The 19,338-nt window shown below is 38.5% G+C and overlaps 1 protein-coding gene across 2 annotated transcripts in view; it reads right to left on the bottom strand.

The window, feature by feature from the left end:
* The window catches only part of efna2a (ephrin-A2a), a 141,043-nt gene that overhangs the window by 20,975 nt on the left and 100,730 nt on the right, over window positions 1–19,338 (bottom strand). For both annotated transcript variants that reach the window (XM_068222914.2, NM_131022.2), the window contains 1 exon segment: window positions 990–1,282. In XM_068222914.2, the coding sequence (XP_068079015.1) occupies window positions 990–1,282 (293 nt within the window).

Here is a 19,338-nt window from a genome sequence, read left to right as displayed (position 1 = left end):
TTTTAGCTTTTGTTTTGCTAAGTGCTAACAGTGTACTTTACGAGAACTTTAGTAATTCTGAGTAGAAAAATTATTTTTGTGTTAGTTTATGGAGTTGCCACACCTGTAATTATGTTTTGAATAGTTGAGTAGTTTAGTTAAGCGCTGTATACGCTGAAGATTACGGTTTTGATCCTACATTTTTCTCTGATTAGTTAGTTTAGTGGGTTGGGGTTTATTTAGATAGTTGTGCTATATTTATGTCTTTGTTTTGGCAGCACTCCTGTGTTTGTTTGATTTTGTCATTTAAATTACATTACAAATTCGTATATTCATTCATTCATTCATTTTCTTGTCAGCTTAGTCCCTTTATTAATCCGGGGTCACCACAGCGGAATGAACCGCCAACTTATCCAGCAAGTTTTTACGCAGCGGATGCTCTTCCAGCTGCAACCCATCTCTGGGAAACATCCACACACGCATTTACACACACACTCATACACTACGGACAATTTAGCCTACCCAATTCACCTGTACCGCATGTCTTTGGACTGTGGGGGAAACCGGAGAACCCGGAGGAAACCCACGCGAAGGCAGGGAGAACATGCAAACTCCACACAGAAACGCCAACTGAGCCGAGGTTCAAACCAGCGACACAGCGACCTTCTTGCTGTGAGGCGACAGCATTACCTACTGTGCCACTGCCTCGCCCTCGTTATTCATTATTTATTATTATTCTTTATTCAATTATTTTGTTTCACATATCTATTTGCTGTGATTTTTCTTATTTTCACCCATAGAAACTCACTTAATGTTACGTCTCATTCAATATAACAACATAAACACGTAACAACTGCACTGAAACTAGAAGAGTCAGTCCTGTGAGCCCTGTCATGAGCAATGGGATGTCAAAAGTTGGAGTTAAGCACTACTGCGCCAAACCAACTCAACTTAAAAGCCTCATCACAAAAGGCCACGGTCGAAATGGCACTAAAAACACACATACTTACAGATGTAATAATATTCATGTCCAGGCCGGAACTCAAAGCCAAGCGAGAAGGGGGTGAAGAGCTGAAACTTCTCCGAGAAGCGCAGGGGTCCGTCAGGACTCTGGGGCCGATTGCACTCCCAGCGCTTGAAGCCCCTCATGCGGTGCTCACAGGTCAGGTAACCATCATGGTTGACCATGAAGAGGATGTAGCGCTCCATGCGACTGTGCGGCTGCGGGCTCTCATAATACGGACAGTACACGTCCAGGTAGTCGTTGATGCTCACAGCCACCGTATATTCGCCCTGCCAGAACCTGCAAGCAAGAGTCAGAGGATTAGATCATTGAGGATGACTGACTGACATACAACTGCTGTAATGGGACAATTGAAATATTCTTTAGTTCTGGCCTCCATTCAAACTGTACAGCAGCAAAGAGCGATGTTTAACACACAAAGGCTAAATCTGTTGGGCAGAAAATCACAGGGAACACAACAGAGTAAGCTGGAATGAATAACCACAATGCATATTTTCTATCTAGGTCACCATTATGCAGAGAGAGAGAAAGAATGGAGAACCAGAACACACAGAAAACCAAACTCTCTCTCTCTCTCACTGTAATGGTGTAATGAGAAGAAGGGATGTTTGAAGAAGAAAAAAATATGTTTGGGCCTAAAATAGCACTCTTTCAAAATAACCGAGTTTGCCTTTGTTAGTGCGGCAGCAACATTTATCAATGAATATGTTGATCGTGTTCATAAAATCCACAAATTTAGTCAGCGTGCTTGTCATATAAATCATAAACTTCATATTAAATTGCACCCTTAATCCAAGCTTTGAACCACGCAGGCATCATAAAAGAGTTTTCATGCTCCGCGTTTGATTTTCCCTCTACATAGTGTGCGTTTCATGAAAATGCAGCTTTCGGAGCGTAGGAGAGGGGAGAGAGAAAGTGTGGAGAGGCAAAAGATAGCATGAGTGAATCAGTTTGAAAGTCGGTGTGACCTACAGAGGCTGTGAAAGTGTGTGACAGTGCTGTGATGTCCTGAGAGTATAATATATGTACAGTATATATGCCTTTGACTGCAAAACACATGGCTGTTGACAGCACGGGAAATAAAATAATAAATGCATTGAGGTTTTGACACTTCAAATGAGTAACAAATGCTCCAATGGAACAAGACAAGATGCTTTTCCAAAATGGATTTTATTTTGCCGCATAAAAACAAGTCTTAATGCGTTGCAGCATTTTTGTTTGGCAAATTTATAAGTGAATCTGAGAAAGCCTGTCAAGGATATGTCAAAGATTGAGGGTTGTTTCAAAAAATAAAAATAAATCAAGAAACAAAAATCATGGAGGGAGGAAATGAGTTTCTGCGTGATATTTATTTATCTTGCTGATTTCTTTTTTTTTTTTTTGCATATTTGTCACACTTTAATGTTTCAGATCATCAAACTAATTTAAATATTAGTTAAAGATTACACAAGTAAACACATCATTCATTTTAAATGAAGCTTTTTCATTATTAAGGGAAAACAAAATGCAAGACTACAAAGCCCGGTGTGAAAAAGTGTTTTTAAATTAGGGTTAGGTATTGTTTCGATACTGGTGCTAAATCGATACTTTTAAAAGAGCCAAATTGTTGTCTAAACCTACAAAAAAATATTTTAATCATTTTAATTGAACAATTTAAAGTTTAAAGTACACAATAATTCATGTTTTATATATTTGAATTGAATTGCATTAATACGTTTCTCTTGATCATTTGTTTATTAGCATGAATTAAAGATTAGCATTATGCAATTAGCATTACATTAGCTTAATACTGTCCTGTGGAAAGGTTGTCAGCAAACTCAGGGACCACCTTTTTTCTAAGGTTGGGGCTTGTGACTACGTTTACATGGACATCATCAGTAATCTAAGTATTTGCCTTAATCTGAATAAGACAATAATATAATTAAGGTGTTTACATGAGATGCTTCTTGAATGTTACTTTCATGATCCTGTTCTACATGTTATAGTACCTAGATTGATTAATGTCATTGCGTCAAAAGGCTAATCACATTTCCTGTGGTGTTTCATGTAATTTTGGATGTTTTATTTTTAATTATTTAACCTTAACTACAGTTCGGCAGTTTCATTTTCATTCAGCAACATATTGTTCATGCCCCGTGACAACCTGAGGTATTGGATTAAAATATGAAGGACTGGTAGAAGAGTGTCGTTTTAATGGAATTTGATTTTTGTTTCATGATGCGGGTGTCTGTTTACATGGTAGACTCTTATTTAGAGTATTGTCTTAATCATATTAAAATCAGATTATTGGTGTCCATGTAAACGTACTGACTGAGACGCAGAGTGTATTTCTCTGCCTTTAAGTTGATTCCATGTACCCTCAAAAATGTTAAGTTTGACGTGTTTTCCCCCTTACACAGAACTTTTGTAAAGCATCTGCTTCACGTTATTGTGTCAGAATCATTGCTTGTAAAATATTGCCATACTTTAGAACTCTAAGTTTAAGCAAATTTGATTAACGCGATCATACGTGTTGATGAATCTGAAGGCAGTCGCTCACTGGATGTGCATGCGTTCACAACAATAACAAACGACTAATATTGCAGACAGTGTCCGTATCCCTCAAAGTTGTTTAGAATTAACTGTTGGTGTGACACAACGTGTACCTATCTGTGCCTTTGAGGTATCCCTTGATGCTTCTTACGTCCTTGTCGCAGCACCAGTGACACTAAAATTAGGCACTGAATTTCAAATGCTGATTCGATCTGGTCTATACCGCTTACATTGGTACCCAACCCTAGTTGAATTATAACTTAACTCTGCTTTATCATACCTGACATCCATTTCTAAATCTGCACCCTGAGTTATGCCACTCCTGTTCACAATCAATAACTCACTTTCATAGTACCTGCCTGGCAAAGTGAAGTAGACCAAAAGATCCTCAAAACCCAGACATCATGCAGAGATCCAAAGAAATAAAAAAAATTGAAAGAAAATAACAGATCTACCAGTCTGGAAAAGGTTAAGCCATTTTTTAAAGCTTTGGGACGGCAAGGAACCACAATGAGAGTCTTTATCTACAAAAGGGCAAAAACATGGAAAGGTGGAGAACCTTTCCAGGAGTGGCCAGCTGAAAAAAATTACCCCAAGAGGGCAGCGACAACTCACCAAGGAGGTCACAAAAGACCCCACAGCAACATCCAAACTGCAGGTCTCACTTGCCTCAATTAAGGAATCACAATTATTCAAATTGATTATGAGAGTGCAATATGAACAAAACTTTTTAGATTTATTAACTTAAAGTTTAAAGCACACACCATGCTGCAAAATTAATGTTTTATTGATTTCCATGTGAAAATGAGCTTTGTAAAGAAAGAAATGAGGACTGCTGGAAAGGGGCAGAATATGAAGTAAAAATTGTTTTATATTGTTTATTGGGGGTGGCTCTGTATTCGCATGGGGGGCTCCCGCAGTCCAAAGACATGCACTTTAAGTGAACTGGATGAACTAAACTGGTAGGTGTGTCACAATAATCCATATATCGACTTATCACATAACACTTGACCATGACCTCAATGATTTTGGGCATGCAGTGTATATCGCCCAGACAAAAAAAAAACAAACAATATCAGCAACAATTTAGCTCTATCGGAAGAGTCTGTATGCTTAAAAAACACTATAGTATTTACTATAAATTACTTATTTTCATGTGAGTGTCTATCAAATGAAAATAGATCTGTAGATTTTTGTTAACATTTATCATTATTATTATTTATTTGTTTATGATGTAACGTTTTCACATTCTGTTTCCAATGTTTAATTATTAAATCGTTAAAATAACTACAATTAAATAAAATTAAATATTCTTAAGAATAAAATACAATGTGTTCTTTAGGAGATGGTACTTGCATCATGATGCTATTGTATTGTCATTCTGGCATTATAAAAAGAGTGGCATAAAATGACAATAATACCGCTTATCACATTATATTTTGGTGCAGTATATCATACAATGAAAAATAGATTTCGTGACAAGCCAATAAATTGGTGTAGTGAATGAATACATGTGAATGTGAGAGTGTATGGGTGTTACCCAGTACATTGCTGGGTTGTGGCTGTAAGGGCATCCGTTGTTTAAAACATATGACAGAGTAGTTGGCGGTCCATTCCGCTGTGGCGACCTCTGATAAATCAGAGACTGAGCTGAAAGAAAATGAATGAATGAATCTTAATTATAGATTTTTTTAAAATAAATGAAACCAACACTTGTTTAGTGTGAATTGAATTTCGAATAATTACACAGTAGGGTTGTGCGATACTGAAATTTGGTACCAAATCGATACTGAAATTTTAAAAACGTCTATTTCCCGCTAACATTTGAGCCCTACTAAGCATGTTCTTAAACAATGCTGATTCGCCATTGTGTTCACGTGTTCAACAGAAATCACTTTGATTGGCCGTGAAGGTCATCAATTCACCAAACTCACAGCTGTTTACTGAGTGTAACTACAAATACAGGGACACTGGAGCATTTTAAAGCCACAATTAATCAGCGGATCTCTCGTATGTGAGCTTATAGACAGACCAGCTGATCGACGTGACTTCGAAAAACTCCAGTGTCCCTGTATCTGTGGTTAAATTTAGTAAACAGCAGTGAGATCGGTTGAACCGATAACCTTTACAGCCTTCACAGTTATTTCTTTTGAGCACGTAAACACAATGGCAAATTATCGATGTTTAAGAACATGCTCAGTAGTTTGCTCAGAGGGAAAACTTTAGTAACGACTGGTACAGAATTCCAGTATCATGACAGCCCTATTGCACAGTCTATATACCGTATCGTGTCAGTGATTTCCTTTAGACACACATAAAAGTAAATAACTGAAACATGCTTTCATGTGATCCACCCATCAAATAACCAAAATCTCACCAAGAGCACAATGTTTTGTAAAAGTGTCCTTGTGCCACAAGTGAATGCCTCTTAAAAAGCTTCCTTGTATGGAAGCGAAAACAGCAGAAAGCACTCACACCTCCGTAAGCGATGAAGCAGCGTCAGGCACTGGTCCATTTGCCTTCAGTGTTCAGAATGAGGTCCTGTCCTCTCATCTAGACAAGCTGCCCCCTCCAGCACCTGCCCGCCTGTCCTTTAACCAGATCAACTATTGGCACGCCGATTTCCTCACAGAGCACCCCACGTCAAGTACTTTCTTAAAGAGTGCTTGTTTTGCCCCGGGTTAATGGCTCTTTCAGATGTTTGCACTCACATGCGCGCACACACAAACACTGGTGTACCATAAAAACGTGCCGTAAATTACTTCCATGCGGCGGAACATCTCTGGATACGTTACTGTAATTCAGCTCTCACAGTCCAAACCGCGTCCACCTGTTGTAGATTAGCCACACTCCCAAACTGTTACCTCAATTCCATCTCTCCACAGCCACGTTTACATTACGCGGACAAATGTATTTCAGGGCCTTTCAAACAAGTCCAAGTGACTTGTTTGTCTAATCACTTGTTTATACTATCAAAAGGAATAAATCTCCGGAAAGTTTGGAGCTCCTGACCTTCAACGTAAACGCCGCGGAGATATTTCTCTCTAATCAAGCATGAACAGATTACCGAGGGGACATACATCAGTTTGAGCAGAACATCCCAGCATATGTTGAGGGATCGCAACTGTGTGTGCGTGCGTGAAAGCCATCCTTCACTATCTTTCCAGGAACACATTTCTCCTGTTGCGTCTGACCTTCTCAAACTCTGCCCAAGCACATGGGGAACTTGTTTATGGTTCGTGGTGAAATATCGATCTGCGAATTTACAGTGGCTTCCATAACCTCATTAAAAATAACCGCTGATTGGTTCCATCGGCAATCGTGGGGTTGCACATTAAATGGGTTTCCATTTTTTTTTTTTTTTGAGGCACGAGTGTTAACGGACATGATGAGGAGACTGCGGAATCATAAACAGACTAACGCTCGTGCTTAGAATCATCAAAAAGATCTCTTTCTCTCTCATGTACATACACACGTGACTTCACACACGCGCATCTTCTTGCTTTTCCAAATAGGTGGAGTGTCTTGGAGAATCCTAAACAAACACACTTGAGTTTTGCGCAGCATGTCGCTCCTCATTCACCTGCCGCCGTCTTCTCTTTGTCTCTCACATCTTTGATATTCAGAAGATCTTCACGTTCAAGTATCTGAAGCGGCTTTCAGACACAGAGCTCGACTTTTCTAAACTGTCAAAACTGGAGAAAATACGCAGCAATGCCAAACAGTGATACTCTGGTAAACATCATCTGAGAAATTCTGAAACACACTGAAGCTCTGTGAAGGACATAAATACGCTTGTAGAGAAACTTCTCATTTGTTCATTTTTAACCCTCTGATGCATGAATAATTCAGTCCCGAAGGAGACAAACATCTTTATGTTTTCTTTTTATGTCAAAACAAGAAAATAATTATTCTCCGCTTTCACTCCGTCTTTTATCAAAATGATTGGTTTTGAGAGAGTTCTGAACAACAGAAGATTGAATAAAACATTCCTGAGACTTTCACTAATCATGTTGGATGTTACCCTGAATATTAAAGTCTGCATAAACCGGAAGTTCCTGAGACTTTTATTTCAGTATGTTGATGTACTTCCAGCTGAAACAGCACGGGGGTTTCTTTTGTGGATTTATTTACCAAATTTACTGAAATAAAATAGTGGGACTACTGCTTAAAAAAGTTTTATTCATTGCATTATTCATTCCATTCAATGAATGCACTGTCACAGTTTCATAATAGTTAATCAAACCTTTATTTTGACAGCTACTCCAGAGTTTCTGTGCATATGTGTTATTTGTTTCTCAAATTAAAAAATTCAAACACTAATGAAGTGACTCTCAGAGCAAAAACGAAGTTCATTTTGTTTTAATGGTGGTGAAATGGGAGATTTACATCATGGATGTGCAGCCGACAAATCTGCAGCAACTGCGTGATGCTATCATGTCAATATGGACCAAAATCTCTGAGGAATATTTCCATTACCTTGTTGAATCTATGCTACAAAGTAGTGATGGGAAGTTCGGATCATTTTACTGACTCGGATCTTTGAGTCTTGTTCATCAAGATGAACGAATCTTTTTTCGAGTCATTTCGTTCATTTGGTTCAATTTGCCAAAATATTATTAAAATGTTATGAATTGCTTCCAAACACACCGACAAATAGCCCAAAAGGTTGATTGCACGACAAATAAGTCATAAATAGAATACTATAAGAAGGAAAAAATAATAATTTAATGTTTACCTGCTCTTTTGTCTATGAAGGCATTGTTGTCTCTTTGCTCAGCTCACCTCTTCATGTCTTCAAATGTCAGGGGTTCATTCACGTTACACTGACAGTCACATATAATCTTAATCAATGCACAGTCTAAGCCGATAGGAGCCATGATCGTTCGTTCATCACGTGACAGAATGACTCAAACCCGAGGACTCGAGAGATGAACTGTTCAATTCTTTTTCCGGCTCTAAATGTGTATGATTGGCTCGTGATGAATGAGTGACTCAGACCCAATAGAGGACTCGAGAGGTGAGCCGATCAAAACTTTTTCCGGCTCTAAACGCATATGATTGGCCCGTGAGGAACGAGTGACTCAGACCCGATAGAGGACTTGAGAGGTGAGCGGATCAATTCTTTTTCCGGCTCTAAACGCATATGATTGGCTTCTGCCAATGTGATGAAGACTTGAAATTAATGATACTACCTGCACAAATGTGCGCACGCGCGGATGAACGAATTAATTAAAAATGAACGAATCGTTCATGAACGACCCATCACTACTACAAAGGATTAAGGCAGTTCTGAAGGCAAAAGATTGTCCAATCAGGTAATTGTAAAGTGTACCCAATAAAGTGGCCGGTGAGCATGCTGTTTTAATATTGACCAATCAATACTGTCTATCCTCTAAACCAACCTTTACTCAAAACCATACAGCCAAACGTCATTCATATAAACACACGTTTTCCACCTCATGTGGATGAAAAAAACAAACAGGTTGTGCTATTATTTTATCCAATGTAGGACAACCTCATACACACACACACACACACACACACACATGCACACACACACAAAAGCAAGTACATTTTTCCTGTGGCAGAGTTCAGTGAATTTGCAGATTTTGCTATTAATAGTTGAGACGGCAGCATGTGAGCATTTCTTTAAGCCTCACAGGAAGTCTTGCATACTTTTTTCCTTGAGTCTTTGTACCAAAGGATCACTTGAGGCACATGCACACACTCTTACACACACACTGCTCCAAATCCAAAGGTGGTAGATCCGAAACTCTGGCATTACACACGCTTGCGTTCCACTTTGCCGCGATGTGATTCTGGAGACTTTCCAGCCTCACTTATTGTGTTGTTGCCACAAGCAGGCCTTTTGCCATCATGCCAGCCCTGCAAGACACTGGGGGCTTTTAATGATATGGAAAAGCAAAGGGCTGCCACAGTGTTGTGAATGCAAAGCTCCAAGGCAAAGCTCCGCCATGCAAGATAAAAGAGAGGAGAAAAGCCACTTATCGCTGGGTCTATCTGCTGCCCGCATCTGATGTGGGGGGCTTGGGAACCGGACCTTGTTATGTCAAGAGGAGCGAGGATGTACTGACGCTGCCAAAAGAGAAAGAGAAAGGGACAGCGAGAAAGAGAAAGAGTGCTGCCATTCTAAACAAGTTTCCCCGCATGACGGCCATGCTGGACGAGACCTAGCCAGATCTAGCCTTCATGATGTCACTGTGTTCAAGGGCACTTCCTAGGGCTGCTACATCATTTCAGATCAGCAGTCACAATTCATTCACACTTACTGTACGCTGACTTACACGATAAGCATTAAGATTCACTGTGAACGACGATAGATGCATTATTCTTTCTGTAGTTGAACAAAACCGCCTTACAGCGCATTATGAAAAGATGGAGTGGAATCAACAGGGAGAAATATTACATATTCATAACCTCATATATTAAATATTAGAAATACATAAACAAGCAGAGAGGACTTCTGCAAACCTCATCACAATTGTGTGTCAAGGTCAATAAGTGTCTTTGAAATTAGATCATTCGCGCTTATTACATTACGAGAAAGAGAGGCTGGTTCTGGTTCAGGCAAAATGTCATGAGGTGTGATTCCCTAAATGGAGGACTGATTGAGTCTTGATATTAGGGCTTTGTGGGGTTTTTTCTCCACTCCCTCCATCAATGCCACATAATAGATTAGATTGCATAGTGGCTGAATTCAGTCACTCGCTGAGATGTGTGATGTAAATTTACTGAGAATACTCACAGAAGATATCAGTAATTAGGTCAGTGAAATATTCAACTGTTTTATCCATGATTAAAAGATCTTTATTCGTCTCTGCATTTTGATATTCATGTTGGCGATATGTGTGTTTTTTTAAAAAAAAAAAAAAATCTTTTAAACATTATTTAAATACTTTATATTTTAAAGTATTATTTAATGGCACATACAGTTGAAGTCAGAATTAATAGTCCCCTATAGATTTAATTTTTTTTTTTAATATTTCCCAAATGATGTTTAGGAAATTTTCACAGTATGTCTAATAATATTGTTTCTTCTGGAGAAAGTCTTATTTGTTTTATTTTGACTAGAATAAAAGCAGTTTTGAATTTTTTAAAAACTATTTTATGGACAAAATTATTAGCCCCTTTAAGCTATTTTTTTTCTCGATAGTCTACAGAGCAAACTATCGTTATACAATAACTTGCCTAATCACCACAACCGGCCTAGTTCACCTAATTAACCTAGTTGAGCCTTTAAATGTCAATTTTAAGCTGTATAAAAGTGTCTTGAAAAATATCTAGTCTAATATTATGTAGTACTGTCATCATGGCAAAGATAAAATAAATCAGTTATTAGAAATGAGTTATTAAAATAATTATGTTTATAAATGTGTTGAAAAAAATCTTCTCTCCATTTGACAGAAATTGGGGAAAACAAAAAGCAGAGAGGTTAAAAATTCAGGGGGGGCTAATAATTCTGACTTCAGCTGTATGTTTACAGAGTATAAACAGGAATCAGAGAGTGAAATGCAATACCTTTTCAAAGACACTTTCCAGACATTTTAAGACCTTAGAACCACTTTTCAACCGGAAACACTGGCGAGATTTTAACTTACAGTATATTTACTAAATATTAATGCAAGAAACTAATCCAAAACTAAAACATTATTTATATACTGAATAAAAATCTATCAAATCTAGCTAATTCAGCAGGTCGGCGCTTAGCAGGAATAAGGGTGTTGCCTTGGTAACTGCAGTAAACAAAGCAGCATGATGTCAAATCTAACCGGATTTTATTGATTTTATAAACTACAGAGCACCCTGATATTCGCAGATTTAATTCAGGGAAACTTTATCATACAACCATACATTGCATAAACAAAAATTTTTATATAATTGAATACGTAGCAAAATAGCATTAAAGATTTTTAAATATTTCTTAAGGGCTTTTAATTTCTCTACATTCATTTATCAACGTTTAATACTTTTTAAGACCCAGCGGACACCCTGGTTTATAAAAAAACATATAAAAACATTAAAATAACATATATTCAAGTTCATGCTAATTTTTTTTTTGTTTCGGGTCTTTTCTAGAAAAGGCAATTTTCTCATATTTTACATTGCAATGGTGGATATTTTCTCACAACGCCTGAAATTGTTCCTTTTAGGATTCAATGTGCTTTGAGAATTTACTCTGCTCTGATTGGTCAGATAGCATAGTCTGTTGTGATTGGTCGACTGTTGACAGTGCACCTTTGAAACAAAATGCTCATTACCATATTTGAGTTTCAGCTCTTGTAAACAGCGATCTGAACAATAACAATGGCATGGTTTTGATGGCATTTGAACCTAAGTCCTCATCCTTTGCAAATGCAAAGTGGATTTGCTTTGGCAGAGTCTTCTTGAAATGTCAACAACACAAACCAAACTCTTCCAGGCCTCAGCTACAACTACAGTGTTTGAAGGTCAGAGTAGACAATTATTGTAGAGCAACCATTGAAGACCATAGAATAGCAAATTTGTTACAAATCTGTATAGGTTTGTGCAAACTAGAATGACTAAAGAGTTGTTTTAAGACAGTTCAAGAACAGTGCTTTGTTTTCATTCATTCATTTTCTTTTTGGCTTAGTCCCTTTATTAATCAGGGGTCGCCACAGCGGAATGAAACGCCAACTAATTCAGCACATGTTTTACACAGTGGATTCCCTTCCAGCTGCAACAAACCAATGGGAAAGTGTTTTGTTCTATGAGACAATATTTCTATTTTTCATTTACTTTGATCTTTAAAACTATGCAAATCTTTTAAATTCACAACCGTATTAATAAAATACATGAATGGTAACATCTAGAAAAAAAGGTAATTAAAAGTAAATGTAAATTTGGTCCCACTTTATATTAGATGGCCTTACTATTATGCACTTACATTTAAATTACTCATTAGGTACAGTGCACTTATTGTGCATTTGCATGTTTTACATTATACTTACGTTTTAAAACAATATCTGTAACTGTTTGTAACTATATCTGTAACTCATAATTCATTTTATCTGTAATTCTTTTCGGCTTGATCCCTTTATTAATCTGGGGTCGCCACAGTGGAATGCAGCGGATGCCCTTCCAGCCGCAACTCAACACTGCAAAACACCCCATACACTCTTACATTCACACAAATACACTACAGCCAATTTAGCTTATTCAATTCACCTGTAACGCATGTCTTTGGACTGTGGGGAGATTCCGGAGCACTCGGAGGAAACCCATGCCAACATGAGGAGAACATGCAAACTCCACACAGAAATGCCAACTGACCCAGGCGGGGCTCGAACCAGCAATCTTCTTGCTGTGAGGTGATTGTGCCACCCTGACGCCCACATCTGTAATAACTTTGTCATTAAACTCACCATTACACTTTTGATCCATCCTTTACACCATAACTCTACCTTAAACCTATGCATGCCACTAAACCTGTGAATATCACCATAAGTGTTTTGCAATACAATAGGAACACAATAAGTACATTGTACTTTTTTTAACGTAATTTCTAGAATTTATTTGATTTGATTCATTTGATTTTTACGAGATGGGTCGTCAGCTTAACACTTAACCCCCAATCTGGAAGACTAGGACATACACACATACACTATGGATAATTCAGCTTACCCAATTCACCTTTAGTGCATGTCTTTGGACTTGTGGGGGAAACCGGAACACAGGGAGGAAACCATGCTCGATTTTGATTAGCAAACCATTAACTAAGACATTTAATTCAATAAACTACTAATTAGCTACTTAGCTACTTAACTACTAAGGTAGTAGTTGTGTTAGTTATTAGGTAGAATTAAGTATGTAAAATAAGATAATACTATTTAAGTGATAACTGTTAATATCCTAATAGGCAGATAATTAACCAGTGGTAAATGGTATAAATTGTTACTTAAACTAAGGTGTCAACAAAAACGTGACATTAAATAATCGATGTTAATAAATTTTTAAAATAGCGACTAAACCAATATGCGCACAAACATGTAATAAAAACATAACTACTTGATCACATGGCAAATTATGCAAATGACGGCTTTCAAAACCATCTGTAACCAACACACACACACACACACACACACACACACACACACAAAACATATTTCTAGGAAACCGAGTGTGCATTAACAGTCTTCACTCCTTTTATCATGGACACCCTTAACTGACCTAATTACTGATATTTTCTGTCAGGATTCTCAATGAATTTGCATCGCACATCACAGCGAGTGACTGAATTCAGCCACATGCAATCTAATCTATTATGTGGCATTGATGGAGGGAGTGCAAAAAAAGCAAAAGAGAAAGAAAATACAGCCCTAATATCCAGACTCAATCAGTCCTCCTATAGCAATGTTTGGCTGAGGTGATTAATCAAGCCCATTGACTGCTTTAGCTGGCCGCTGTATGATAAATGGCGTCTGGATCGTAACTCTGCCTCTGGTCACAATGTCAAGGGATCTGCAGCCAGAGCGACCCGTCCCGATGTTGAAGGCTGTTCACGGGCTCCTCGCAGCATCCAGCCGGCCTCATTATTCCCCTCCGCTCATACAGAAACACAGCAGGGATACGGCAGCATCTCCATGGGAAGAAATAATACTTTTGGATACAATTACCGGATCGGGAGTGTGTAGCGTCTTACCACAGGCAGTGTCGCTCCTAATATCGGGCTCATTGTTAGGCAGCTCGGCTTGCACAGCACCGAATTGGGATGGACGTGCCTGCGGGGAGCCGGAGCAGCCTCGCAGGGGCCGTAATCATTTTAAACGTGAAATTATGAGCTTGCGCGTACGGAAGTCACAACCAGGAGATTTGTCCGCTCTTTTGCATGATACTAGAGGCTGGACCCGAGGCTTGGGCTCCTGTGTGACTTATTACAGAGGGCAGGACATGAGAAAATAAATCAGTTTTATATTCTTTTGTCGTGGGATGAATTTTAGAGCATCAAGGCTAACTGAAGCAGTCTGAATAGGTCTTTTTGTTAGAGCATAATATGGATTATGACATGAAGGAGGACAATTATGGCACCTTTTTTCTCTGTAAATTGTCAAGAGTCATGTGGGTCATGGATAAATCCTTTAAGAGGGTGCATTAGTAATGAATAAGGAGATTCATCAATCAGTAATAATGAACAGAGAAAACAGTAAAAATCCAAAGTCTGTTATATACATTAATGTATAACATTATGTTATATACATACTAGCCAAACATCCACCCCTCTATCCATCTACAAAATTAAGAAACCAGTTATTATCAGTTTTACCATATAAACAGTACATACATATTTTGCCCAGTATTAAAGGTCTGAAAACATGGAATACAAACAAATTACTATTTCGATAGAAGTTTTTTTTTTTATATAAAATGTTTTCCATTAAAAAATATTATGTCTGGAAATAAGTGATATATAATAAATATGTGTTTTCAGTACTGGGTGGCTGTTGAAAGGGCATCCGCTGCGTAAAACATATGCCAGAAGAGTGGGCGGTTCATTCCGCTGTGGCGACCCCTGATAATCATGAACTAAAGGCTGATTTACACTTCTGCGTTGAATGATCGCCGCCTACATTGTGCATAGCTGTGCATTTATACTTCTGCATGCTGTTTGTGTCGCTTAGCAATAACATTTCTGAAATGCTAGCTGGCAGTAGGTTTTTATGTTCCTCTCGTGTCTGGTTTCTTCATGGGTGTTATGTTTTTTTCTGAACGCTACCTTAATGTACAAGTGGCTCAAATTAGCTCAGAGAAAGGAACTGGTGGACGTGCAACCACTTTAATCAAAAGGTAAACACAAAACAACAGTTTCTATCTAGAGCTCCTTCACTAGAGTTGACACTTGTAAGCACTTGGTCCAACGGTTTCGTGTGACTCTCGGCCCCGCCCACACTGGTCAAAGCTAACAAGCCAACCAACCACAAAGCTTGCGACATATGGTTACATTTTTTGAAAGGTGCACATTAGTGTCGGCATCAGCCACAGTGAAGACTATGCCAGAGCATATACGTGCGTTTGACGCAGAAGTAAAAATCAGCCTTAAGCTGAAGGAAATGAATGAATAAGGAATAATTTATAAGTGACTACAAGTCAAAAATTACCAAACAGTGCAAGTGCATTTTAAAATGCTTCAACTAATCATTTTGTAATGGAAATGACTTCAGGTCTACTTTATGTATTAATAAATGCAGTAGAAGACTGCAAACTCATACTAACTCATATTATTGAAGTGCAGGACAGACATGTAAACACTGCAATCAAACTATTACCGCCATGTAGGACTTTTCGTCACGTTTGCCGACAGGATATTTCATACACAGATGGCTGTTTGACACTATTCTCTGCACCTGTTGAGTCAGTGAGGGACCACAGACACACATCGCAAAATCCAATTTTTTCCCCATTCGGCGTGTGGAAACAAATTTCATTAAAAACAACCAGTCACTAATTTGTACTCAAATTGAATACCTCAGTTTGTCACAGCGGGCATGCATGAAACGCTGCTGAATAAAAGCAAAAGTGGCAAAATGTAGTTAAAGTCAACAAATTAAAAATGAAACACCCAAAGTTACATGAAACTCCAGAGGAAATGTGGATAGCATGGTGATGCAATGACATTAATCGAATTATGAGCTGCAACATGAAAAACAGGATCATGAAAGATACACTGAAAATGCAACTCATGTAAACAGCTCAATCTCATTATTGTCTTTTTCAGATTAAGGCAAATTATTCGATTACTGATATCCATGTAAACGTAGACAATGTCCTGTATATTTCACACAAGTCTCTTCAGACCTTACAACTGTGCATGAATTATGAACTTCTAGAACTGAACTAGACTGAAGCAGTGTGTGACCCCCGAAGTGAACTAATTTCCACACACTGAAATGGAAAATGACAAAAACAAATAACACAATTTATTAGGTCTTATTTTCTAACTGCATACAATAGCTGTTGCTATAATTGCACTCTCTTAACAATGTTCTCTCTCAAGTGCAAACAGTAAATAACCAATTGTTTCCTCAATCATGGCTCAGAGCTAATAGATGGTTTTAACAACACGAACCAGCCTAACATATACCAATCTTGAGGGTTGAAATTGGCAGATATTATGTTTAGCCTTACTTGCACATGCCAGGAAGCTGATATACCGATATGAGACGATGGGCAAGTAGTTTAAACGTGGCAGTGGCATCTTCTATGCTAATTTCACTCTCACGCTCCATCATGGTAATATCAAGAGACAGTTTTTCACCTCGATGAAAAATACATCCAGTATCACGAAATCTTGTCACACCATTACTTCTAAAGAATTATGTGACATTGAGAAGTGAAGAAAATTTAGCTTTGCCGTCACAGCCTTAAACTAGAAAACTGTCATTTAGATAAATGAGCCTTGGTGACCATTTATAAACATTAGAAATCTGTCCTGAAACTTTTTCAACATTTTGACGTCCATCTGAATTAAGAACTACCAGTAAATACATAAAACATACCACAAATCATTACATAAATAAATAAATCAAGCATTGTCGACTCTTCAGCTGTCAAAATCAAAACAGGCTCATTTTGAAAACGTAGCTCTATTTACATTTCGGGAGATTGTAAACTATGTAGACAGAAGTATGTATGGTGGCATTTCATTTTTTAAAACGAACGATATGGGTCGGTATGACTCATGTCGGTATGACCAGCTGATCGCTTTCCTCTGTATGGACAACTTTCTTGCTGTTACCAGTTTGTCCAGTTAGCTCACCGTGTATGTCAGCGGATTTGAGACGCAGAGAAGAGTTGACCACGATAATGGAGTTCGAGTCCAGTGAAAAGCAGTTTCAGAAAGCAGGTAAGACTAAAACAGAATCCCAAAAATAAAGTAAATAAGTAAATAACAGGGTGAGAATGTGGTAAAACTCAGACGAGAACTTTTCTTTTCTGGATTGCTTTTGAAAACTGCCAGTTGGGTTTAGGGAATTGGCTGGGCGGGGTCAATCAGTGCTTATGAAAACACAATTGGTTGGGTTTAGGGAAGGAGGAACTTGAGAGAAAAATTTGAGATCTCACAAAGCATAGACAGTGGCCTCTGGTGGATTTGCAAAAAAAGAATCTGCAAAAAAATGCATCTCCTGTGATATGTATTAGCTCTCCAGAAATGCATATAGAGGTATGTTTTTCAGAATACGCCTGCGTTGATTAAAATTATGCTCACATATTCAGCAAAACATGCAAACATATTTTATTAATTTTGTTATTACAAATATTATAGCCTGCACACACGCACGCACACACACAAAATCATATTTGTATACCCCAATCAATGCTTACAAACTTGATCCAATATGTGGTTTGGAATCCAAACAAAATGTGATTTTTATTTTTTTCCTATCTTTGCAGAGTCTCAGCTTCGACAGCCATATCAAGTAACCCATAATTTTCTCTCTTGTCCCATAGACGACTTTCATGTAACAAAATACAAAGCATGCTCTGTTTGAGCTCACTCGAATACCCAGTTTTGCTCTCTATTTCATCATTTATCGAACTGTGCGACATTCATTATGTAGTGAATAGCAAATGAGCAAGAGAGTCAGCAGTTTCAACAACATCTCTGGTGTTTTGAGCTCGGCATCACAGCGGGACACCATGATGGACACGAGCAGAGGTGTAATTTCCAGTTTTATGTCCTCTCCTTCGGCGCTGACAGTCGCTGTAAATGAAAGTCTGCTAGATTTGTGCTGACGCTTACATACTTTTGCGACAGATAGTGATGCAGTGGATATAAACTACAAGATCTGAACAAACGGATCAGATATTATCACTCGGACGGATCAGAACGGATCTGAAAAGCAAATCGGATTGGCGTGCAGTGTGAACAAGGCTTTGTGCTGAGGGTTTCACCTGAGCTGGACGAGTCTCTGATGGAGGAAGACTAATGCTGGAGGACAGCTGTCCACAGCGGAGACGCTCAGCCTCTGCGTGAGCCTCCTGCAGATGAAGCTTTTACACCCATGTCTCAAACTAGGAAAGACTCCTGAAACCTTGAAAACTGAGTGAAAGGATTCTTCTATCAGCTGACAGGACTGCAATGAGGCCGTGGCCCAGAGTGCTGCCATTGTCACCTAGTTTAACTGAACCCTGGTTATCAAGACACGTAGGCCCTAATATAAAGTAAATGATGTGGCTTAATGAAATAGGTAGAAAAAAACAATTACTTTTACATTTAATACCAGTGGCGAGGCTATATAAAGGCCAGGGGGTATTGGCGCACTCAGATTGAAGGCTAGCCTACCCAGACAAAAATATTTTAAAGGGGTGGTCCACTACAATCTCATATTTTAAACTTTAGTTTATGTCTAATGTAGCTGTGTGAACATAAACAACATCTCTGAATGTAATATGCTCAAAATTCAATGGAAAGGGATACATTAGCTTTTAGGCGACGCAGTGGCGCAGTAGGTAGTGCTGTTGCTTAACAGCAAGAAGGTCGCTGGTTCAACCTCGGCTCGGCTCGCCTCAGTTGGCATTTCTGTGTGGAGTTTGCATGTTCTCCCTGCGTTCGTGTGGGTTTCCTCCAGGTGTTCCGGTTTCCCCCACAGTCCAAAGACATGCAGTACAGGTGAATTGGATAGGCTAAATTGTCTGTAGTGTTTGTATGATTGGGTGAGTGTGTGTGGATGTTTGAGATGGGTTGCAGCTGCGTAAAAACATGCTGGATAAGTTGGCGACCCTGAATAAATAAAGGGACTAAGCTGAAAAAAATATGAATGAAT

The sequence above is a fragment of the Danio rerio genome, chromosome 2 (genome assembly GCF_049306965.1).
Source record: "Danio rerio strain Tuebingen ecotype United States chromosome 2, GRCz12tu, whole genome shotgun sequence".
Lineage (NCBI taxonomy): Eukaryota > Metazoa > Chordata > Actinopteri > Cypriniformes > Danionidae > Danio > Danio rerio.
This window is presented reverse-complemented; position numbering and strand designations above follow the sequence as displayed.